A 24,962-nucleotide genomic window follows, 5' to 3' on the forward strand; every position below is an offset into this window, starting at 1 on the left:
CAGCTCTGAAAACCTGGTTAAAGTAAAATTGGCTTTTAAAAATATATTTACCCATTAACTGGTTTCATAGACAGACCAGAACAATATTGACACCTATAATGAGATGCATGTATCAGTCCCTGTCACACCTCTCTACACAAGGTATTACACCATAAGAGGCCCCACTTACACACTCTTACACATCTGCTTCACTCCATCTGTATGCAAGCACACATGAAGTTCCATGTGTTCAACTGGAAACAAATCAGTTTGCACTTACATCCAGACAAAAGAGTGGATTTGCAATATTTAAATTCCTGGGAATCGCAGATTTATAGATCCAGTTTTTTTCTTTAAACTGAATGTTTATGTGGCACAATTAAACAGAAAGGAAAAAATGAAAACAATCCACAATGAAGCAAATTATTCTCTCTTGCTTTAGCTAGATTTCAAGTTAATGTTTTAGGAACCACTGAGTGGTACAAGGAACAGTGATCCAACTAAATATGCTTTACAAACAAAGATTAACATACACAAGGAATATAAAGCTAAGCCTAAAAGTACAACCGAAAGTTGTACTTTTAGTGCATTTCAATGCACTAGATGCACTTTTAGTGCATTTCAAACATGGTAGCTATTTAACTGCAGTTACTGTATTTAACAAGACATAGCACCAAGTGTTAGATGAATGTCTACCCATTCAGATTTGTACACAATGGAACCGCAATGAGATTTGCACAAGCTGGGAGAACACTATACATGAACCCCTTATTCCTTGCTGGATTTCAGTATGTTATTAAACGTCTGCAACTCAGAAGCTAGCAAAACTACAGAAGCAGATCAGCTCCACCCCTTCCAATTTTCTTTTCAGTATTCCTATATGAAGGCCAGACTGCTTTTTCGAGTATTTGGAAAATGAATTAACTCCTAGGCTGGGAGAGTACGTGCCAAGGTTCAGCCTGGAATGAACTTCTGAAGTCAAGTTATAAAACGTTCAAAACAGAAGTTTAATAATGGAAATGTTGACAGGCCCTTAACAACATGGGTACCAGGCACCAGTACACAGCGAGTTTCACCCTTACTGGCTACACAGATAAAATGACAATAGCCAATAATAAAATTTATTTTATAGCTTAGCAACTAAGTTCATTACTTAATAACACTTGACTAGATATGCACAGTCTACATCCAAAACGTTGGTTAACAGCAATAGCTTCCCCTCGTATTCACACCAGCACTTAAATCTTGGTACAAAAGTCCCTCTTCTTAAACACCAAGAGCACCCGGAGGCCGAGCGCCGACCCTGCCCCGCATACCCCACCCCGTTCCTCCTCGGCCCTGCCCCCGCATCGCCCCTTCCCCCCGGCGCTGCCCCGCCCCTTCCCAGCCCTGCCCCGCATCCCTCCCCCGCTCCCTGCGCGGCCCGGCCCGCATCGCTCCCTCCCCCGGCCCGGCACGGCCGAGGCCCCACGGCTCCGAGCCCCGCTCCCAGGCTGCCGCCGCTGCCCGGGATGCGGCGCTGCGCCCGGCGGACCCTGGACGCCGTCGGACCTGGCGTCTGGCTCGGGAATTAACTTCGGATGTGCGTGCCTGTGTATGTGGGGGGGTTAATCCTACTCAACCCAGCGCCGTGCTGAAATGGTGGAAAAGTCACATCCATATTTACTCTCTGACGGGGCGAGGGGGTGTAGGTTTGGCACCACTTCATCGACCCCTTCCACAGAGGGCAGGGAATTGGACTGCAAAGCGACATTCCAAGCGAAGCGTTTTCACCCAAGTTTTAGGGGCTCACCCCCTCTGTCGCCCTCCCGGTGAGGCCGAGATAGCCAAGGAGCGGATGTGGAGTTCGAGGCCCCACTAGAGACCGGGACGGGGCCAGCGCTCGCTCGCCCTCCCACCGCGGTCCCGGCCCCGGCGGCGTCTCGGGGCGCGGGAGGCGGCCCTGCCCCAAGGGAAGAACAAATAAAGGGGTGTGGGGGCGGCAGAGAGCGCCCCGACAGCCCCGGCCGGGCGCCCCCCGCCCGCTCGGCCCCGCGGATTCCCGCCCCGGCCCCCTCCCCCACACGCCTCCCCCGGGAGGAGCTCGGCGGCGGGGAGGGGGAGCACGGCCCGGCCGGGCCGCCCCCCGCCCGCCCGCGGCGCGGGCCCCTGCCTTCCCTCCCCCTCACCTGGCGGGAGTGGGCCTTGGGCTCGGGCGGCTTGAAGAAGGAGTCGGGCAGTTTCCGCAGTCGCATGGGCAGCGTGTGTGGCACGTTGGCGCCCTTGGGGTTCATCACTGCGTTAAACAGCGCCTCCAAGTCGGTCTCCGAGTCGCCCCGCACATGGACGATCTGGTGCCCCGCCGGAGGGGGCCCCGCACCCGGGGGCTGCGCCGCGCCGGCCGGGGCCCCCGACACCGGGCCAGGGGGCTGCGGCGGCGGCTGCTGCTGCTGCGAGGCCGGGGGCTGCGCTGCCTGCGGCGGCTGCTGCGTTTGAGGCTGCCCAGGATCCATGGCTCCGTCGGGACCCCCCGGCGCTTCCCTGGCGGGGCTCAGCGGCTCAGAGCCCGGATTCCCAGTCCCGCATGCCCCGCTCCCCGGGCCGCGGGCTCGTCCTGCTGTCGCTGGTGCTTCTCACCCCTCGGTCGGGAAGCCGACCCGCCCGCGGCAACTGGCAAAACAACTCTGGCCGTGCGGCGCTTCCCCGAGCCTGGCCCAGCCCGGCCGGCGCCTCTGTCCCGGCGGCGGAAACTAACTCACACAACACACCAAACAAAAGTTCGCAGTTACGCCCGCCCGAATCACTCTCCGCCGCCGGCTCCGCCCCTCCTGAGCCCGCCCGCACCGTATCCGAGCGAGGCAGCCCGTGCTCGCAGCGCTCCTGCGCGCGCCCGCCCGCGCCGCCTCCCGCCCGGGGCGCTGCGCGGCCCCCTCGGACCCCGCTCCGCCCGCGGGCCCGGCCGGCACCGCACCGCCCCCCGCTCCGCGCCCGCCCGCGCCTCTCCCGCCCGCCTGCTGCCGCCAACCAGAACTTTTTTTTTTCTCCCTAACTTCTATCCCAACTTCCAGGAGGCCGCTCCGCGAGGGGGTGGGGAGAGGTGGCCGCGCTTCCCTGCCCCCGGCCCGGAGGGGGCATTGGCCCGGGACCCCTCCCGCCCGACCCCTCCCGCGCTTTCTCCAGGTTCCGCAGAGCTTTCACCGACTGCAGAGCCTCCCCTGCAGTTACGCGTCGCGGGTTTGTAAAGCTGGCTCATAAAAATGACGAGACCTCTAGAGAAATACTTTTTATTAGATAAAACGGGTGAGGGAATGGGGGGAAAGGCCAAGAAAACAGCTTCAAGAACTATAAATACCGGAAAACTTTTGTCACATAGTAACATCTGAGTGAACGGGAAGCACTTCCGAGCACGTAATCAAGGAGTAGAACTTTCCTCGTCAGAAAACTATGCAATGTCTACCTGAACCCAACAGAAAGAAGGCAACCTCCACTATAAAACTGGGGACCAGACGGGTTTATAACTAGTTTGTAAATAGGCTTCCACCGAAACAGTGATACAGAATATTCACGTGTCGCTTGCACGGATCCACAATCAAGTAGGCAAAAGTCTGTTGGTGGCTTTTGCTTGAAGGGTAACACAGGCCATTAGCATCCTGAGAGGAAGAAAAAAACCAAAACAGTATTAGGGACAATAGGGATATCTGTAAGTGAATTTATAAAATCTGAAGTTAATTTTGTTCCAGTTGTAACTGTTCATTGCACAGCAAAATAGAACAAATACACCACAGTTTATTTAAACGGTATCCCAACACTACAAAATGCACCCTAATTCTGGCTGGATGTATCAAATAACCTTGAGGTAAACGTAATATTAATATAAAATATAAAATTAAACATGTAATCATGTGTTTACACAATTAGAGCCTAAAATACAAATGATTAAATATAAAACAGCCCATCATGTTTCCTTTGAAGGAGAAAAATAATCACTTACTCTATATTAATACATAAAGCTGTTCCATCCATAATTTTTTTTCACTTAACATTTGCTAATGCATCTGTTCAGGTTGCAATATTTGCATTTAAGCAAAATGCTTATTACAGATCACATTAACAACTTTGGACTATTATTGGAAACATTTTGTGTGCCACTCCTCAGAAAGGGTTTGAAGGGATTCTGAACACCTATCTGCAAAATCCTGGTTCTGAAAAAAATACATTCAGCTGACAATCAGCAGGGGAACTGGGCTCTTCACATTAACATCCTACGTCTGCACATGTCAATAAAAGCTTCAGTGTTGACAGAGCAGCACAGCTGGACACACTTCAAATCCAGTAGGGATCCAGAAACTAGATGGAGGGATTTTTAAAGCGTTGGGTTTTTTTTATTTAGTTGGGTTTTTTTATTTAGTCAGTGTGGTAATTGAACACCTGAAAGACCAATAAATATGTAGCTGACACTTCCTTTCTTTTAAAACATGTAACAGTTTCCTCCTGCTCCCCAACACCTTTGGACAACAGTTGAAGAGATGTGGGTTCTGTTACACTTTTCCTGCTTGAGGAATTGCTACATTGCATATATTGTTCCTTTCCTCAAGGAAAATTTTAAACTCACAGACTACAGACTATTCCAGATTTTACATCTCTTGCATTCTTCTGTTGAACTTGTCTTCCTTTGCATAAAATAATCTTTTTTTGGACCAAGGAAACATGAAAACTGTAACTCAGTGGTTAAGTCAGTCAGCTGAGAAGGAAAAGAGCTGGGTCCCCATTTCTGCACCAAGGACCATTTGTGTATTTAATCCTTTAGCTTTTACTGGCACCCCATTTTCTCCTGCTGTTTTGAAGAGAATGAATCCATTATTAGATGTTCTGGAGTCTTCCTTTGAGGGATTATTCAAACCCCTCAATCTTAAATTAAGCTAAGCACCTCATAAAAGCACAGTCTTAGACAGGTAGAGATTTGATAATGTTTATTCCCAGAATTTTCCAATGGTAGTCAAATGCCACAAGCTAGAAACAGCATTCTATTTTTAAGTGGCACAGCATACAAACTCTGTAGCTCCAATTGTAAGGTACCTAACTTTCTTCAGGTGTCTAAGGATACACGTGTAACAAACACTGGATTCTCAACTGCAGTAAGGAGAGCAAATTATAAGATTTATAGTGCTCCGCATCAAAAGGCCTTTGGAATTTGATCCAAAAATAACCTAAGCTCATGCATGTAACTGAAAAAAAAAAAAGTAAAAGACAAGATCAACATCAAGATGTGATTGGTAGTTAAACTCTTCTCCCATTGCTACCAAGGATCCCACTCCTGCAGTCTGTGTGGAATTGATGGATGGCAGTTGAGGTTTTGACTGTTTAGAGGCAGTGTGAGCCCACTAAAAATTTGTTCAACAACTCAAGAGCAAAAACAATGTAAGTTCTGGCGATGTGGCATTTCAAGCAATATACCTAACTTGGTATCAGGAAAATAATCAATATAACCTAATTAAATGAAAAGGTTCTTAATTTTAATTAGAAAAGAGGTCATAAAACCCCTAAAATGCTTGAGCATAAAGGCTCTGATACTTACATTCATGCATGTATACAAGAATCATACCAATTCCATCTGCAGTGTGGACTTTGGTTCACACATGCAGGGGGTGTAATGATTGATTTACTGATGTTAGAGTAGGATCATTTTATTTTTTCTCTGTAGCAACACAGCTGATGATTTAAGAATACATATGCATAGCATAAAAGAGAAATGAAAATACTGCTGAACATTTTCAAAACTGCATAATGTAATTGACAATTTTTTTAAATACTTATTGAATAAACTTTGCATTATTCTGATTTCTAAAACTGCCACAGTTTGGGTTCAGGTAAAGAAAGTTCTAAAATAACAGTGAGCACTCCAATACTTAAGCTGTAAAAGTATTTCATTATATGCAAAGCTCCAAAGCTCTCAAGGGTATTTGGAGTTCAGCAGAGTACTTTGTCACCAGATCTAAAATTATTTCTCTTGTGATGCCCAGGTCTATCAGGTTTTGACACTCAAGAGCTCTACAGACATTTGTAAAAAAGACCTCAACAAATTAGAGGGTTGGACAATCACCAACCATATGGAGTGCAACAAGAGAAAGTTCTGGATTCTGCACCTGGGATGGGGCAGCCCTGGACGTAGGGACAGACTGAGGAATGAGATGCTGCAGAGCAGTGCTGCAGAGAGGGACCTGAGGGTCCTGGTCAATGACAAGTTGAACATGAGCCAGCAGTGCCCTGGCAGCCAGGAGGGCCAACCCTGTCCTGGGGGCATCAGGCACAGCATGGCCAGCTGGGCAAGGGAGGGGATTGTCCTGCTCTGCTCTGCTCTGGGGCAGCCTCACCTCCAGTGCTGGGGGCAGTTCTGGGTGCCACAACATAAAAAAGACATTAAACTATGGGAGAGTGTCCAAAGGAGGGCAATGAGGATGGTGAAGGGCCTTGAGGGGAAATCGTATGAGGAGTGGCTGAGGTCGCTTGCTCTCTTCAGCCTGGAGGAGACTGAGGGGAGACCCCACTGCAGTCTGCAGCTTCCTTGTGATGGGGGAAGAGGAGGGGCAGGCACTGATCTCTGCTCTGTGGTGACCAGTGACAGGACCTGAGGCAACAACATGAAGCTGAGTCAGGGGAGGCTTAGATTAGACAGCAGGAAAAGGTTCTTCACCCAGAGGGTGGTTGGGCACTGGAACAGGCTCCCCAGGGAAGTGGTCACAGCACCAGCCTGACAGAGGTCAAGAAATGTTTGGACAACACTCTCAGGCACATGGTGTGACTCCTGGGGATGGTGTTTGCAGGGCCAGGAGTTGGGCTTGAGCAAGCTTGTGGGTCCCATCTAACTCAGAACATTCTGTGATTGTGTGAACTATAACTTAGAACTTTGAAATATTTACATTTCTAATAGTGTGCTTTTTCAGATACTGTTTTAAAATTGTGTTCAGCCACACAAGTCACTTTTACAAGACCAGCTTTTTAAAATCCATTTATTTTAAAAATTATTTATCTATTTACATGAGGCTAGGAGGGTATGTCCTTTCCTTCCAGATATAAACCAAGAAAACTTGGCTTAAAACTGTCAGCTCAACATAAGGATTATAATAACACTCTACAGTTATTTATCAAATGAACTCAGAAGCTAACTCCACTGCAGAAATGTAGTTATTCCTTAAGAGAAACTTTTAATCACAAACATAAGACATTTGTGCTCCAGTAAGTGTCCTTCCTGTAAGTGCCATGTGGAGTGGAGTAGTTTTGATCCACATAACCATCAAACAGTCTAGACACACTGTTTAAGCCTTTCTGTTTTCTGAGAGAAAATTCTTCAGCATGTTCTTTAATAGAAACTGTAATTTCAGAGTTCTTCTCCACCCCACAAATTTTCAGATTGTGCAGTAATGCCCAATTTTCCTCCAAGGATACGAGGATAGCCTGCTCTGCATTAACACTGGATCTTCTTTTGTCCATCTATTTTGTTTACAAAATTTGCTGAAGTTTGGTTGGGATTTTGTTTGTTTGTTGTTTTTTTCTTTGTAGTACTGATGATATTTAATGTATGGCCAACACAGTTAGGGGACCTCTTTAATGTCCATCTCCCTAAACACAGAAATCTGCAAAGTTCCCATCAATGCATTTGATTTAGAGGTGTGAAAGGAGCAGTAATAACAGGAGAACATCCAGTTACCAGGGTTTTGCCTTTTTATTTTTATTACAGTTTGCAACTTAGCAGAAAGATAAATTTTGATACACCCATAAAGTGTTTATTTTCAAAAGCCTTTTATGAATCATACATAGTACTTAAAAGATGATGACCAACAGATGAACAACTGGACTATTGGCAACCTGCAGGGAAGTTTGTGCAGTCTGAAATGACATCAGCTGCTGCTGTTGAAAGTCAGTACATTATCTGACATTTAATTATAACATATTCTGGTTACTCAAAAAGAATTTGAAGTAGTTCATCCTACTGTAACAACTTAAATGACAGATATACTGAATCTAGTAAACATGCCAGTTCTCAAACTTATCTTGATGGTAAAGGTATGGTTTTGCAAGGCAAACAGATAGGAACGAGACTTGACAAGGGAGGGGAAAAGAGGTTAGGAGTCATCTCACTACCCCAGCCTTTATGTATACTAAACTTCCTTGCAGTCTTTACAGAACTGGATACAATATTAACTATTCACAAAGCTCTAGCATCATTTCAAAAAACAGAACTATAGCAAGTCAAGAGTGCATCCTTGATCCTTACTGTTAACCCAAGTTTTATTATTATCTAAACCCTTCTTTTTTTTTTTTTTCATTAACTAGTTTCTGGATGACTATTATGACTTCCACTGTAATCCAGTAAACCTATTTACCTATTTTTAGTGAGCTACCAAATAAAACTTTAGCTGGTGGTTACTAATGAAGAGTTAGTAAAGAAGATGAGGAACAGGATAAGATCAGAGAAAGAGTTCATAAATAAAAAAAGTGACAACTATGGGAAAATAACCCATTACAGTGGAATATTATATTTTCTTTGTGTACAAGTAAATTAATTATTTTCATGTTATGTATATTACTGTAAAATCCCATATAAAAATTAACAATACTTACATATGCAGACACTCTGAAGACTGTAGAAATAATATGTATTTCTCTTGTTTCAGGGTTCTTTTGAACGCTGAAATACAGGGGTATAATACAGACTTATTATATATCATAAGTACTGATAATTAGACTGTTTAATTTATTAAATTCATTTTAAACATATGCACTGTATCCTTGCTCAAATTTTATGAAGGTCAAATTTATAGCTAAAATTCAATTTATGTCATAGTGAGCAGGAAAAGTTATGTGGCCGTTAACATGCTTATTATGATATTTTACTGAAAATATTGAATATATCTAGTAATCTGACTTGGTTTCACTGTTCTCAGCTACTAAAGCACAGCAATATTACCCAGACCTAGACGATTCCAAATATAGAGTTTTCATTTTGATAGATATGAAAAATTATGCAGCTAAACATTTCATAAAAATCTTTTCACATATTCTTTGAGAAAGAAACCTGCAAAGTGAAATGCATATTAATACAGACTACAAGAAGTAGCAGCAGTACTGGTGAAGAAATACATTCTTTAGCTCATTTTTAATTAGTACATAATTATAGTTTAGGTTTATTTTTTCTCCTTTGGAATTTTGTATATGTAGTCAGCTACGCAACTTGAGATGGGATTAGTTCTGAGCTTTTATATTTCTAGACTGTTGTGAAGATTGCCATTTCTTTCATCAGATTTACTAATAACACTGAATATTATTGCAAAGAATCCAGGTATCTCAACCTATTTAAAGTATTTTAATATATCATTTTTCCTCAAGTCTGCTTTAAGTGATTCTTACATTTCTTCAGAAATTAGATAAAGCAACTGCTATTAATTTATCTCATGTCGCAGATTCCCACTTACATTAACTCACTGTGGAACAGCTGAGGCTTAAAACTTCCATATTTACACGCTTCCAAGAAATGCATATCTCAAAACCTGCCGTGTCACAAATAGGTTCCATTCCCAAGAAAGGTCCCAGTATAGACAAGTTAAAAGAGGATGTGTTGAAATACAGCCCAGCTGGACACCACACCAGGTCCAAGCTGTGACAGCAGTCCCCTGTTACCAGTGCTTTGGCAAAGTTTCTTTTTGTAAGAACAAAGGAGCTCCAAATCAACCAACAGCACCTTTGTTGATTCAATCTCTGCAGCCAGTAAAAGAGATTGACTCTCCAATTAACTGATTTCATCTGTAGAGTAATGACACAGTCATGTTCCAACCTATACTATGAGGCTGATCTTCCCTGTGGTCAGTCAGTAATGAGGCTTTCTCAGAACTTTTTGTTGCATCTGACATGTTGACATACTCAACGGTGGATGAAGACAGCATTGCTGAAATCAGTAGTGACCCCAGTTGTGTGCCTTCCCACCCCTCCAGAGATGATTGCCTTCCCAGCAGGACAGCTCAGCTACCTCATGACTCAGCATCTGAACCACTGCAGTTTACAGACCAGTGCATTAAGCCAAACTAACACAGATGCTACTTTATGCTGACACACCAGGCTGTAACTGCAGCAGTTCAGAAATTCTTCAACCATCTCTGTGGAAAGAGTGATAACTTTCAGAACAAGACATAGAGGATTAGTGGCATTATTGCCTTCTACCATGTATCACCACCCCCAAAATCAACAGCTGTATTTAAATCACTCTGACCTCAGATTCTTCTGTCAGAAAACTATGCTATCAATTTCTGGTTTCTTAATTTTCATTTTATATATATATATATATATATATATATATATATATATATATATAATTTTTTTTTTTTTTAGGGTACCAAAGTAAGAGTTGACAAAGAATAAGTCTTCCTATTTATTCCATGACCTTGAGAAATTTTCCCATTGTGGTTAGCTTCCTGTAAGTAATTTTTCAAAATGTTTATTTTCAGTACTTTGGTTATTTTTTAAGGCAAAAATTTGTGTCTGTTAAAATCAGATGAGATTCTTCCTTTGCTGACTTGAAAGAAAACCAAGAAGTTGCCTTTGACAAACTCATTTGCTCTATTTATTTTTTTCCCCTGAAAGCTTTTAGAAAAAAACCTTGTCCTTTTGAAGAGGATAGTATTTCCTTAAAAATAATGGTAATAGTCCCATGTTCTTTCAAACTGTTAACTTCTAAACTATTCATTGGATATGGTAGTTCATAATTTTAATGTGCATCTATTCTCTTTTTATGAAAAGCAAACATCCTCATGGTCTCTCTATTCACTTTGGGCTTTATTTATATTCTAACCTTACTGGCAATATTTTACTAGGCTTTCCAAACAATAAAAGAACAACGTAATGCTTTCACATACATTCATTCATTATGGGGAAAAGGGCATGGAGATGGAGATTAAGAAAGGAGAAGAAAACAATCACTACTACATGCTACAGCAGTTGTCACCATGGAGAGACAGTCAGAAAAATCAGGGGTTAAGTACAGAGGACAAGATTTATCAACAGAGATTCATAGATTATATTTTAATTAACGAGTTTTTGTTATGTAAATATATCCTTTAAATCAAAATACTACAACAAGGGATAGTGATTTGAAATTACTTAGGTTATACAGGACACAACACTAAACACTAGAATTTTGGATGGATTCAACTGATCATGGATTAATTACCAATGGGATAGTAACAGACTATAAGTAACAGACAAGTTGTGCATTACTTTTTTAGTAAGAATATATCACTCTTTTTGCAAAGAAAAAATGTCTGCCATTTTAGCTGTATTTGGAAGTCCCTAGCTTGTAAAATATCTAGAGTTGTTAATTTCAAAAAAATTATTGCATTCTCTCATAATACAGCAATGCACATAGAAATGCTTTAATAAAATGAAACCTCAAAACTTTTGACACTATTTTGAATGCTACTGCCTTGGAGTTAGAACTCAGGTATGGCCAGGAAAAAAAGTTGTAATAAAGGTAAGTAGGGAAAAGCTCATTAACAGGTCTGCTGCTCCCTGCAGTAAAGGCACTTATGTGGAACTCTTCATGCCAAGGCTCTTGCCCATGAGGAATACTGTAACAGGACTAAACAGTGGCAGTTTATACATCCATAAGCTTACTGTTATTAGACTGAATTCATCTGTGGCAGCTAATTTTTCAATGCACATCATCAGCCAGCAGCTAATAATTATTGAAGTATCCATTTGTTTTTTTACCAAGCCTTCTGATCCTCAAACATAAAAGTTAAACCTTAAGGACAGTACAGTTTACAGATTTTTTAATACTGTGAAAAGTTTTTAATATCACTTTATAAAGAGTAGAAAGTGTCCAATGCAACTGTAATCCAAGATACAATGAAAACACACAGAGGATAGCAGTGTAAAAAAAGAATTTAAACAAAACTTGGTATTTAATAGGAATTTGAGGGTGAACTTTTCGGTAAGGAAAATTTAAGAGATTACTACTATAATCAGCAATCTTTTACTGAAAATAAGAGGCTATAAGAAAGTAATTTTAATTGCTTTATTTTCTGGTGTAATTTGTGCAAGAATGAAGTAACAGAGTGGCCAGAAATTAGAAATTAAGTCAAGACTGTCATTAGCGTCCCTATTCAGAGCCTGTCACTGCCTTTTTCTTTCTTAACACAGTGGAAATAAAACAGAAGCATAATTTTGGATAAACTGGGAGCAGGGGGAAATGAAACCAAGGAAAAGGCAACTGTAATTTGGAAGAGGGAGGAAAGGTCTGAAATCTCAGGATTAAAAGCTTTTCTCATGGGACTGACAAAGAACTCAATACCAAAGGAGAAAGATAAAAGATGCAGTGAAATGGTAAGTTTCGTTTTCAGCTGCTAACCAGTGCTAACACAGCTCCTCTGGCAGTGAGAAACCAGCAGACATTTACAGGCAACAGAGAAACACATGGTAGACAAATTCAGAAGATCAGTTACATCCCTTGAAAACTTGGGAGGACAGAAAGCAATCTGCCAACTGGCAAAAAAACCCAAAAAACCCAAAAAAACCAAAAAAAAACCCAAACAGCACAGGAATATACACTTGAAATATTTTCTCCTAAAAATTTATAAAGGACAGAAACTGCACACAAGAGGAAAATAGAAAGAGCTAATAGGGAACAGGTTGAGGATACAGAAAAGGTAAACTTTGAAAGCAGGATGAAATTGTGGGAGGATCTTGGCAGAGGCTTTTTTTCTGTTTTAAGTAATAAGAACTATTTCACATCCCTATCAAATTTTACAGCATGAAAAGGAAAAAGAATGGAAAGACATTTAAGGAGATAGGAAGGTAAAGAAAATGAGTGGCTTAGAACAGAACTTGAACATGTTTAGGATAAAACAACTCCACAGCAAAGGGGAGCAGTAAAGTGAAGGAACTGATTGGATTTGCACTTTGTCCTAGTTTAATTCAACAACAGAAGAGCAGAAACAGCTGCAGTCAATGCAGAGTCACCTATGGCCCAGCACTGAAGGAACAAGCAGCTTGATTCCAGTGCAGAATGAACAATATAAAAGAAAAGGCAGGGTAGAGTTAAACACTGATGGATCCTTTTATGTCAGATGCTGTGTTTCTGAAGAACCCACTTGATTCTCATCTATGTATGAGATGAAAATACCAAAACTACTCATACTAACAAAAATGTTAATAGTATCTTTCACAATCTTTATATTCCCATTAGCTTAACTAAGAATGAGTCTGTATAACCAATAACTGCATTCCATTTCCCAGCAACCAGAACATACAAGTTTTGTCAATCAGAGAAGTCAGCATATGGATATATCAAAGCAGGGCGAAAGTTGTGGTTTTAGTCTGAATCTAAACCTCTGATCAATTACCTCTAATCTCAGTGGAAAAAAAAAACCCTCACATAAAGTTCCAAACAATTCCATACACCAAACCTGGTAAAAAAAAGTGTGTTAGTTCACACTGTCATAACAGCAAGATTCTATCACCCTTAGCTTTACACTGTGAGAAGTGTATTTGCAGAACTAGGAAGACCAAAATCCAACTGTATTAAAAAAAATTAAAAATCAGCAGGGATAAAAAATATATGGAACTGAAAGTTTCAGCTAATTATTTCAATTTTTAAATCCTAAATTAAAAGCAGTCTAATTGAAAGTAGCCCAAGATCATACAGGCAAGACTTAATTGTTGATATTTTATCAATGGCAGTGGGAACAGTCTGTTTACAGTACTATGCCATGTTTTCAGCAGATGATTATGGAAAAAAAGTATCTTTAAATTGGGAATGAATTGAATCAGTAGGACTGATGCAATTAAAATTGCTTATATTTTTGCCACAGAACTACTGCCATTGTTCCATGGCATTTTGATTGTTGGACACAAATAAGCTTGCAAGTGGATTAAATAACAGCCCCATTTTTGAAGCAGTAATGTACAATAAATTTACACAAATCAACACTAAGTGTCTATGGATAGTACATGTACACAGTTGTACAAAAAGTGAGTAACACTTACCTCACCAAGTCTTTATAAAAAGCTTTTGTAGTTTCTAAGTATGGGTCAACTACATCTTCATACTGGCAAAGAGTTCCTCCAATGCAAAAATGCTTAAAAAGACAGAACAGAAATTCCTCACGATCCAATTGAGTGAATAAATCATAATGGTCCGAATCCTCCAGAAGCAAGACCTTGTGGAACAAGGAAAAAACATGGAAGTCAAATTGATAAAGATTTATTTAGGATTCAGTTTATAAATAATGCAGCTAGTATGGTGTATGGTACACAGAAGTTATGTCCATGTAAAATATGTGAATGAGGGACGGAAACACGTATTTCCAAATCCTTCTTCCATTGATGCAATTTGGTTCAAAATTTTTACATATAATATAAAGCAGAATCACAGTCAGATTTATGCCCAAAAGACATAAAGGAATATTTTTCAAGTCTTGTTATTTCACTGGTTAATTATTTGTCATGCTAGTGAAACAAGCAATCTGAAAATAATCTACCTATATTTGATATGTCAATCAATGCTGTTATTATTATTATGCTGTTAATCAATGGGGTAACTGTTTTTGATAACATTTGCTTTTTCATTTTTAAATTGACACAGTTATTTCACATTTGTAAAGGAATTCTAGGATCTCCCAGAGGAGATCACTCAAACTCCCATCATTCTTTATTGCCGACTCCAGTGAGCCCTGATCTGTAGCCTGGATTAGCCAGACATGCATCCAGCTGCCTCCATGCGTGTCACCTGCCTTTTGCTGAGATATTATGTGAACACAGAGGACTTTCTAGATTAGTGTCAATATTCATGTAAATGTGGACAGGAATTGTAACTCACAGTGGCTGTAAGACATTTTGAGTCATGTCAGCCAAACTGCAGATGCCAGCCCAGGCAAAGTGGTCAAAATTAGACATGAGCCCACTGCTCTCTGGCTCTCTTTATAACAAAACTACACAACCTGAGTAAAAAGGGGTCAGGGCAACAACTGCTCTGGATGGCCACCTCATACATATCCCAACCTCCTTGGCTGAAACAAGAGAAGACATGGCAGGTAGGAAAGAAACGTGGAGTCTTGCAGCCAAGGGCTACCCTCTGACACCAGGAGACAGTTTGGTGCCCCCTACAGTCTTCTGTCCTAGAGCCCTGACTAATTAATTTGAAATTTTGAAGTCATTCCTGGATTTTGACTTATTCTTTCTGCTCTCTTAGTTCTTAGGAGTAGGAATCACCTTTGTTTCAAACCAATGTTAAACCCTCAACTTGCAAATGCTGACACACACATCACTTCCACAGGAAGGAAACTGGGAAGACACTGAAACCCCAACAATCTCTAATTTTAAATGTTGCCTCTAACCCTCCTACATACAATATATTTAATTTTCAGAAAACATTTCACATGTACACAACTTATAGATAAATACACAGTATTTTGAACTGCTAGGCTACAAACTACATCTGAAATTCAAACATGAGCTTGAGTTCTCACCTTTTCCCAGAACTTTACAAGACAGACCAGTATTTCAGGCCACATCCTGTAACCAGTGTCACTGGTTCAAATACATTGCCTTCAAAGGATTTGCCAAGTGCAAATGAGTGCAACTCTATAATTATTTAGTACTTATGTTGATTATATATACAAGGAAGAGCAAAATCCAGTTCTCCCACACTATGCTTTGCTAATGCTACACAAACATAAGTTTAAAAAATGGTTTTAGCTTATGAAGTCAAAAGAAACACAGTAAAGACATACATTGATTAAAAGGGTGCCACTGTTAGAGATTCTTTTTCAGATAATCTGCTTTCTGACACTTCCACTAGAGTATAACAAACAGTTTCACATTGCAGGCCTGTTCAGGAGTTGTATTTAGTCATTTTCCAGTATTATACTGAAAAATTTCCTCTTCCATAGTTCCTCTTACTTTGGAGAAAATGTATTAAGACGGCTTTCTTTAAATGCCTTCAGATATGATATGATCAGCATTCCTGTCCAGGAATGCTTCAGGATGTAGCTATTGAATACATTCAATTTCATCCACTACCTGGAAGGCTGGGTGAACCTACAGCTCTGAGTATCACAGCACCTTCTTTTGGACCTCACCCTTTGTTTCCCCCTCCTCAGCAAACGAGCAGCTGCATTTCCCCACACACGCCCCAGCACTGACTGCCTGAGACACAGGTGGGTAGAAGAAAGCTTTACCTTTTTCTTCCACCCAAAAATGAAAGAGGGCTCACCTGGAAAACAAGTAATTGCTTTTATATATTCAGGCAATGTAGTGCCTCAGTTGTTCGTAAACCATGGCTACTGATGCCTGGTTTTACCACTGTCAGAAAAAAAAAAACAACCTGAAAAATGTGTCCTTATAGCACCTAATAGAGTAGCAAAACTTATAATAAATTATTCATTACCATACTGACCTTCCTTAATTCATCAGAGATAAGAATATCATCATGATAGTCATCATAACATTTCACAATAGTTCCAGTTTCTCTAACAATTCCTTCAGAGTACAGCCGATCAAAAAATGACATGGAAATCTGTGTACAGGGTACCACTGTAGCTTCAATTTTTGTCACTTTGGAACCTGAAAGATACAGGAAGCTGGTTGCATGTTTCATGTTTTTAAAAAAAACACACATCATGTAAGTATCACAGCCACAGAGTCCCTCAAAAAAAAAAAAAGGCAAAAAAAAAGCCAAACAAAGCTAAGAAGGAAATAACTGTAAAGAAAACATTAAATTCATCTGAATACTACTTTCCATTAAGGCTCATGTGTCTGCTCCCCCTGTTGGTAAATACCATCAACCGAAACTGGGATAGATGGAACACTGTGTGAACCCAGCATTGCATTAGATCACACCCTTAGAAAATCATATTCCACAGCTTAAGCCTTAAAGCATAGGAGGACATATGCCAAATTTGGCATGATGAAGTACGGAAGTCAATAGCTGCTAACAGCACCCCACAAAGTAAAAACCAAAATGAACATGGCCTCGAAGAATTTTTGATTTGTTAAGTATTATATTGAACTTTAAAAAAAGTTATTTTGTAGCCACTGTAGGCTTTATTAGCTATTTCAGAAGATGAAAGAGGTACTATCAGCACTTCCTGCATGAATCTGGAGTATCACCTCTGTAATCATTAAATACAGAATATATTTTTCTATCATTTCTTTCCCTCTGCTTGCAGATCATCCAAGCTGGATTTTGTTGCTCACAGACATCTCGTGCCATTTGAGATGCCTGCCCTACAGTATTTTCCTTAAAGAGTTATCAGTCCATAAGGGCACATATCTTCTCTATATACAGTGTTACATCTACAAATCTGTCTGCATGGTGTTGGATAACTTATGGCATCTCAAACCGCATTAGGCCCCATGTTTACGAAGCTTTGGATTCAGCCCAGTTCTGTCTGCTCTCTGCAGTCCAAGTGTTCAGCCCAAATGTTAGAACATGTTCTCCACCCATCTCCAGGTCTGCCTGAGCAACCTTCAAAGCGCTTCTGAACAGGAGAGGGGAGGAGAGCACGAGTGAGCATTCAGCACAAGGGCACTGTGTCTCAGCAGAGAGAATATTCACAACATTCCAGCTGTCCATGAGTTTATTCTTATCTCTTCTCCTCTGTAGGTTCCCTTGATGGGAGACTGGCCAGCAACATCACAGTATCTAAAGGCTTTTTACCATACAATTAAAGATAAAATTCAGTGCTATCCTGACAAACTGACCTAAAGGATCACTAAGCAATACTCTTCAGGAAATGTACAAATTTGCCTCCACATGACAGTATTTCAGGACCAGAAACATGCCAGAAAGGGATGCATGAACCATGATGCTTCCAAGAGCACCTATCATTTCATTCTAATCCTAGTATTTGTAAGCACAGCATAAAGTAAAGTTTCTCTTGCCCACACCTGCAGAAAACCTTGGGATTTCTGCCATATACTATTACATAGAGACTACTTATTCATAGGTTAAGTAGGGCTGGCATTTTAATACCTAAGCCTGGGTAAACTGTACCACCCAACCAATCAATACCAGGAAAAAAAATAAAGAGAAATTATAAATTGATAGCTTGAACATATGCCTACTTAAGCTAAAATAGTAACAGGAAATTTTAATATTATTTTATTGGACCACTGTGATCTCAAGAAAATCTGTTAAAGTCAAAAGCACAGCATTTAATTGCTTGGCTTCCTGTCTACCAACAATGGTTATGAAAAAGGGCACTTTTTGTTAAAGAATAAAAGGTTTAGTGCCTTCACCAACCTGTACAGATAGTGACTATACAAAATAATCATATCACATAACCAAGAACAAGTCAGAAAAATCATGAATTACAGCTTTACAACCTATGCAAAAAAACCAAACTGATTTATATTTATTTATTTGTACTTCCTCCCACCCCCTCACTTCCAGTTTCCTCTAGTTCTCCAGCTCCCTTTCACAGGTATTGAATTTTTATTTTATAAGGGATTTATTATGAGACAAATCACCTTTCATCACATTAATTATTTTAAAATTAACATTAAAACCTGAGTTGACTAGCAAACATCAGATGCTAAGTGACTTGAGAGAAGTGAAAGATCCAATTACTGAGCTAAAAGTATAGGAAATTTAGATATTTATAGGCTTTCAGTTATAAGGATTTTATTGGTGGAAGGGAAGGAGACTTCTGCTCTGAAAAAAGGTTTTATGAAAACTTTAATATTGAAAAAAAAATCAAGAGCTTTGTAATTTATTCAGTAGTTCAGAAAGCCAAACTACACATGGAAAAGTTTAAATATACTGGAAGGTCCTACTCTCTATTTGAGAGGTGAGATTTGAAATTCAAAATTTCCTGGACAAGAATGATAGGTTTTAGTAACACTATAAAAGTAAGCAGTGAAAAAGGAAGAAGAAATGTCTTGACAACTCTACAAGAGGAAAACAAAGAGCTGAGAAATCCTGAAACAGCTTAAGCCTATTATAACAGCCAGCTCTGGAATATCTATAAAGTGCTCCCAGAATACTTTTAAATTAACATATCACATATCTAGTATGGGGCAGATAAACCCTGGATTGGGTATATTTAGAATTCCTCCAAAATCTAAGAAAGTTTTTTATGTCAGAAGAATATCTTGTAACTTACTATTTACAAAACAGTTTATATGTAATGCAAGTTCAGTGCTCAGTATTTAAAAAATATGGTATTTCAAAAGTAAAAGGTGTAGGTTGATGATTTATGGTTTCATATGACATCTAAAATTCTTTGCAAATTATAACCTATAATAGTAGCTTAAAAATTGCTGATTTAATATTCCAGATTTTAAAACCCCCTTCTAAAGACAGAAGTTGTTGAAGATTTAAGCACATATGGCAACTCAAGAATCCTTTTTTAGGCAAATCCTAATATTTTATTTGCACAAATAGATGGTAACTGTACGCCTTTGAAGATAAATTCTCAAGTGTTAATTGAGCTTAAGCAGATACAGTCCTGCCTCCCTAAGACTGCTGACAGGTGCAAGGACAGCAATGTATCCAGGGAAAAACGACTATTTAGTTCTCATTGCAGCTATTTAAAAAACACAAGACTCAATACATAAATGGGTATGCATCAAAATTGCTCCTTTTGCTGCTTCTATTTTTGAATTATCAGAGTAACAGATGGATAGGTGGCTTAAACTACATCAGAAATATCCAATACTCTGCCATGCAGCCAGAACAAGGTGAAAAAATATCCTTATTAGGAAAATTGCCCCACAGGCAAAAAAGTTTGGTGTGAGACTAGGTCATTAAGTATCTTTCTGATCAAAGGAAGCAGACTAGAGAATATCCTTGTGTATCATTTACCTAAAATGCTTTATTTCAAGCAATGTTGAAGCTGAAGTCCTTGAAACAATGTATTATTGTGGAATTCAACCAGGACAAAAAAAAAATAAGTAATAAGGTGAGAGGAAACTACAGCCTTAAAAAAGAAAAAAATTATTACGAAAACAAACACTACTGTAATGTTTTATTAATTTCCTTTATAATGCTGACATCTTTCTGTGGGTCCATAAATACTTTCTGCCCAGTCTCATGGAGGGCAGGGGTAGGGAATTTTCTGTGGATCTATCTAAACCCCCCCTATATTATGCATTCAAATTATCTCCCCCATTAAAACAAACAAACAAACAAACAAAAAAACCCTAACATTTTTGTTTGTAACAGAATAAATGTAGTATTTGAATCAATGTAGACTATGTATTTTCTTCAGATTTTCCAAAGGGCAAAATAAGCATGTTTCCAGTATTTTTTACCAACAGATATGTTGTTTTAAAGTTACTCCACAGTGATAAGCAAATGGTATATCTGGATTAATGTATCAGTGCGCCCAAAGAAGAAAATACTAGAAGATCATTTTTACCTCCTCCCACTCACAGCTAATTCTTACTATATTTTCAAAAAATGCACATGAAGACTAAGTATAGAAAAATGTGCCAACATTCCTCACCAAAAATAGGCAAAGAATGGGAAGATGAAATTTTAAGAGCAAACAGGGTATACCAGCTGTTCAGGATTTAGAAAGGGAACCCTTCCAGTCCTTGGGACAAAATGCTTCACTTCTGTGTGGAGGAAGATTGAGCAGAACCAAGAGTTAAGCTGGGTTACTTGGCAAGAGACCCTCCACTCTTAACACAAGGTATGTAACCTGCTGACCTCCACTACAGGGACTGTCAAGTTGCAGACTAGACAGATAGCCTAAAACAAATCCTGTCTAAAGCAAGAAAAGGTTTACTACTGGCTTAAAATTCATCTATTTTCTTTCTGCTTGCCAGAGAAAGAGGTACCTGAAGGGGTACTTGACAGATTTTTTGCATTTTATATATATTTCAATTGTTCTAACAGTTGGGTGAAGTGTTTGGAAAATGGTTTTTTGCTGACAAAAAAGTGGCAATGTCTAGTGTCATTGTATATAGTGGGAAAAACCTATGCCAATTCCAGAGAGCTGAAATGGAAAAGTAAGAAAATTCCCAAAGCTCTGTTAAATATTTACACACGGTAATATTTGTAGACAAACCAAAAGAAACGAGGGCTTCCCACTACCCTCTTTTAAGATACTTCTGTTAGGGAAAATCACTTTGGCAATATCAGAGATCACATTATGCATAAAGCACCATTACCTTATCACAAGCAATTGTCATGAATTTTTGTGTGCAATTTCAAAGTGGAGCCACAAATTTGCTGTTTGCTTTTGGCATTCCTGCTTTAGTGTTTCATCTGCATCTCCAGACCTAATGGAGTGTGTCCAGAAGTTTCTGATTTGGCAAAAAAGTTGAAGTGACCCTCATGGCATGGTTGCAAGCGGAGCAACCTGTCCCATGGGGCTCTTCTGTGCCTCCATCACCACGGCTGTACAGACAGCAGATTTACACGAGCTCGGGGTGTGCTCTACCAGTCCTCTGCTCTCAACTTTTATTTGTAACAGAGCAATCATCTCAGACCTGTCCCAAGTCAGGCTGCAAGTTTGCCCTTCTCTAACATTTGCAAATGTTATCTGCATAAGGTACTATTGTAATTCCACAAATAACGCAGTTGTTTATGTCTGGATACATGATCAAGTCAACTGGATGCTACAAACCCATTTATAAACAGCTTCAGGTGCTTGATTTTTGGAACGATGCAGGGGTCAAAAGACAAATAGGCATTAATGGTGACAATTTAGTTATTTTATTCTAGAAGTAGAATCTCTCCCTATTACTTAGTGAAAGAAATAATTCTTCAAGATATTTCAACTAGCTGAAAGCACACATGTATGAACTGTCATTATGGTAAATTAGAGCAAAATCATTAAAATACAGACTCTTTTTTTAAGATTAATTTATTCTAAATTTACCCAAAGTAGTCCATTGTCCTGAAGCTGACAGCAACTTTAAACTGGAGTTTACACTTTGATCATTAAAAAATGCCTATAATATTAAAATAAGAGAATACAAGTTAATGAAATGAAACAGAAAATCATCATTTATAGTGCCTTGGATACTTTCAATCCAAATTATAAGGCTCCAATTAGTAAGTAGATCCCATGTGATCTACCACTTTGTGTACTAAATATCACACTACCAAATCTATCAGTTTGTAACTCAGTGTAGCCAGTGTCTTTTATACATGGAAGATCTCTTCAGGTGCATATTTTTATATGTAGTATTAAATTTTTATAATAAAACAGTTTTAGTCCAAGAACACACAAAAATGTATGAAATTCATGGAGGTACAAAAAACTGAAGATGAAAGTTTTATCTCTGCATACAATGTCATTGACGTTAAAAATGAAATGCCAAGTATGATTTTAAAATTCACTCTTTTTAAATAAATTTGAAGCTTGGAGAAATGTAGAGATACACAAAAATTATTAAACAGATACAGAGTAAGATCTGAAGAATTCAACTTATTGATTTATCAATTAAAAGAAGGAGACATCCATAGTAATGTTGATAGCTGACAAGTTTCCATGATAGATAAACCAACTAAGAAAACCCACACTTACAGAGTGAATAATCACTAAAGAAACTGTGAAGAAAATTAAATTATGGATCTTTCAGTTTCTGGATCATTAAATTTCTTTATCACCCCTCTGGGATACAGAGAGACCAGATATTACATGTAATGGTCCTTTTTTCCCCAATTACTTCACAGCTCGTCAGATTTCATAACTTCACAGCAATATCTTTACATTTTTAATTCAAAAGAGACAAACATTGAGAGGGTAAATGGGTATTCTGTAAACTTCAATAATTTGAAATGTTTATCAGTGGAAGATGAAATAAATATTGGTGCATCTCTGTGTGAATTTCTTTAAGATATAAAGAGGCTGAATTCTTTATCCAGGATAACAATATAAAGTAGACATATAAAATATCAAAGAGTTGTTTTTAAAACAACAGATGTAAAAATCACATAGTTCTTAAAACCACAGGTTCTGTCTGCAAACAGATGAAGAGATTTGACTTTGCAGATGACAGAAATGGAGGACACAAAATCAGCAAGTGATTTGAGTCTCAAAAAGCTGGGAGTTCGAAATTCTAGTATAAAGCAATGGCATTCAATAAATTTCAAAAGTTATATTTCCAGATACGTGGTGCACATGCACATCTAATTGCACTGTGAATTTACTGTGAGAAATTTACTGATAGGTGTGAGCGTGTACTCTGTTTGAAGTCTCACACTAGGTGGACTTCCCAACACGAAACCCTGCAGCCAACATCAGCATCCAGTTCAGATTTCCATTCTTGGGAATCCTGAAAGGCTAAATTGTTCCCTCTTAAAGCAGAGTAACATTAGTACAGACTGAAATGTTTTTACTGGACAGTGCAGTTAACCCACAAATCAGAGACTTGAGCACCACACCTAAATCACCTCCTTTCAAGGAGACATGAGCAGGCCAATAGCATTCAACACTGCTAATGTTGAATATAATTTCATGGTGGGGGGCGGGGGGGGAATCAACTTAAAACACAAAGGATTTAGAACTACCATAAGAAACTCATCCTTTTGATAGGGCTTAAACTGCTGGTCAAAACTGAACGCTTGTGCTGTGATCCTGCCTTGCATGGACCTGAAATGGAAAAATGAGATTAAATATTCTGAAGGCATACATAATGCCCTATTCTGACCGATTATACTTTGTTTTTTCACCCCCATTCTCAGTTACAAGCGCCTCCAACCCTTCGTTGGAGGGCTCGGGCTGCGCTGGAGCCCCGCTGCGAAGCTGAAATAGATCTCGGCTCGCTGTGGGAGGCCCGGACACACGCCTCACACCTCAGAAAGCGCAATTTGCCTGCCTGGAAAATACCAGGGGGACTTCAAATTTAGGGGTTGGGGGAATAAATGAAAAAAAAAATTAAAAATAAGAAAAAGAGAGGCGGACCCGCCGCCACCGGAGCGGGCGTCCTGTGGGCGCGGCAATGGCTTCAGCCCTCAGCACGGCCCGCCTGTTCCCCGCCGCCCCCAGACAGAGGCATCCCGCAGCGGGCGCTCCCCCCACCATTTGAGGAGTCGGTCCGCGATGTCCCTGTCCTGCAGGCAGGAGAAGGTTTTCTGCGGCAGCGCTCGGAACACGACCTGCCCAGCTCCGCGCCCGCCCTCCGCGGACATCTTGCCGCGGCCCGGCCGTTGCCGCGGAGACGGCGCCACTCCGGCGCGGAGCCCGGCCCCGCTCCCCAGCGTTCCGCCGCCCGTGAGGGCCGGCCGACTCGGCTGTCCCCCTTCTCTTCGTTGTTTGCTTACAAAATCCCTTAATTCAAAACCAACCTTCTCCCCTCTCCCCTCTCTCCCTGTCTCTGCTCCAGGAAAACTCAGGCTTGCCCAGCAGGCCGAGGCAGGGGCTGCCATCGCTGCCTTCGCCGAGGCCAGCCCAGCGCCAAAGCACCAAAACGAACCGGGAAAGGCCAAAGTTATGAATTATGAGCTTCTGGGGAATCAGGGCTGCTGCTTGCTTCCCAGGATGCAAAGCCATTTGGGAACAGCAAAGCCGTGCTTTCAAACTCTTCCCAGTCGAAATTAAAGGAAAGACCATTGTTATTTCAGGAAATCATTTCCTCAAGTCTAGTAAAGCAAGGGACACCTTGCACAGGTTGGGGAATTTCCTGCCCTTTGCAGGGAAAGCAGTGAGAATTTAAGGCTGCTGCACATCTCATGCTATTTCCTTCAGCAGCCTGCCCCCTCCAAAGCCTGTGCTTGCTTAGCCACAAATTTCCAAAACTGTAATTTTCCCATTAATCTATTGCTCAGGCTTAGCAGCGTTCCCACGTCTAAGAAGTTTGGCAGTGATTTTGTTGGTCTCTAATTATTAAAAAAAAAAAAAAAAAAAAAAAAAAAAAAAAAAAAAAAAATTAAAAAAAATTAAAAATTAAGCTGGCCCACATCTTTGATTAGAAGTCAGAACTGCCAGCACACATCACCTGGTCTCATCGGCCTCTAAAAGGCTCTCAAAGATTTAACTTGTTAAACATTCATCAAA

At 40.2% G+C, this 24,962-nt stretch overlaps 2 protein-coding genes across 5 annotated transcripts in view; both read right to left on the bottom strand.

Moving 5' to 3' along the window:
• Positions 1-2,801, bottom strand: part of YAP1 (Yes1 associated transcriptional regulator) — an 89,135-nt gene extending 86,334 nt beyond the window's left edge. For 2 of the 4 annotated variants that reach the window (XM_071434197.1, XM_071434196.1), the window contains exon 1: positions 2,148-2,801. In XM_071434197.1, the coding sequence (XP_071290298.1) occupies positions 2,148-2,471 (324 nt within the window). In that variant the 5' untranslated portion in view covers positions 2,472-2,801. The remainder of the gene's footprint in view (positions 1-2,147) is intronic. The other 2 variants (XM_071434198.1, XM_071434199.1) reach the window with 2 other exon arrangements.
• A 427-nt stretch (positions 2,802-3,228) lies between these two features.
• On the bottom strand, positions 3,229-24,401 carry CFAP300 (cilia and flagella associated protein 300). The gene is made up of 7 exons (XM_071434200.1): positions 23,988-24,401; positions 23,477-23,558; positions 21,840-21,912; positions 16,403-16,569; positions 13,993-14,165; positions 8,578-8,644; positions 3,229-3,608 (listed from the first exon to the last, which is right to left on the bottom strand). Exons 1-7 carry the CDS (start codon positions 24,332-24,334, stop codon positions 3,477-3,479), a joined length of 1,041 nt encoding a protein of 346 aa, XP_071290301.1. The 5' UTR covers positions 24,335-24,401; the 3' UTR covers positions 3,229-3,476.
• Between the last annotated feature and the right edge of the window lie 561 nt (positions 24,402-24,962).

The sequence above is a fragment of the Agelaius tricolor genome, unplaced genomic scaffold (assembly GCF_023055355.1).
Source record: "Agelaius tricolor isolate 1412-34295 unplaced genomic scaffold, bAgeTri1.0.p SCAF_9, whole genome shotgun sequence".
Taxonomy (NCBI): domain Eukaryota; kingdom Metazoa; phylum Chordata; class Aves; order Passeriformes; family Icteridae; genus Agelaius; species Agelaius tricolor.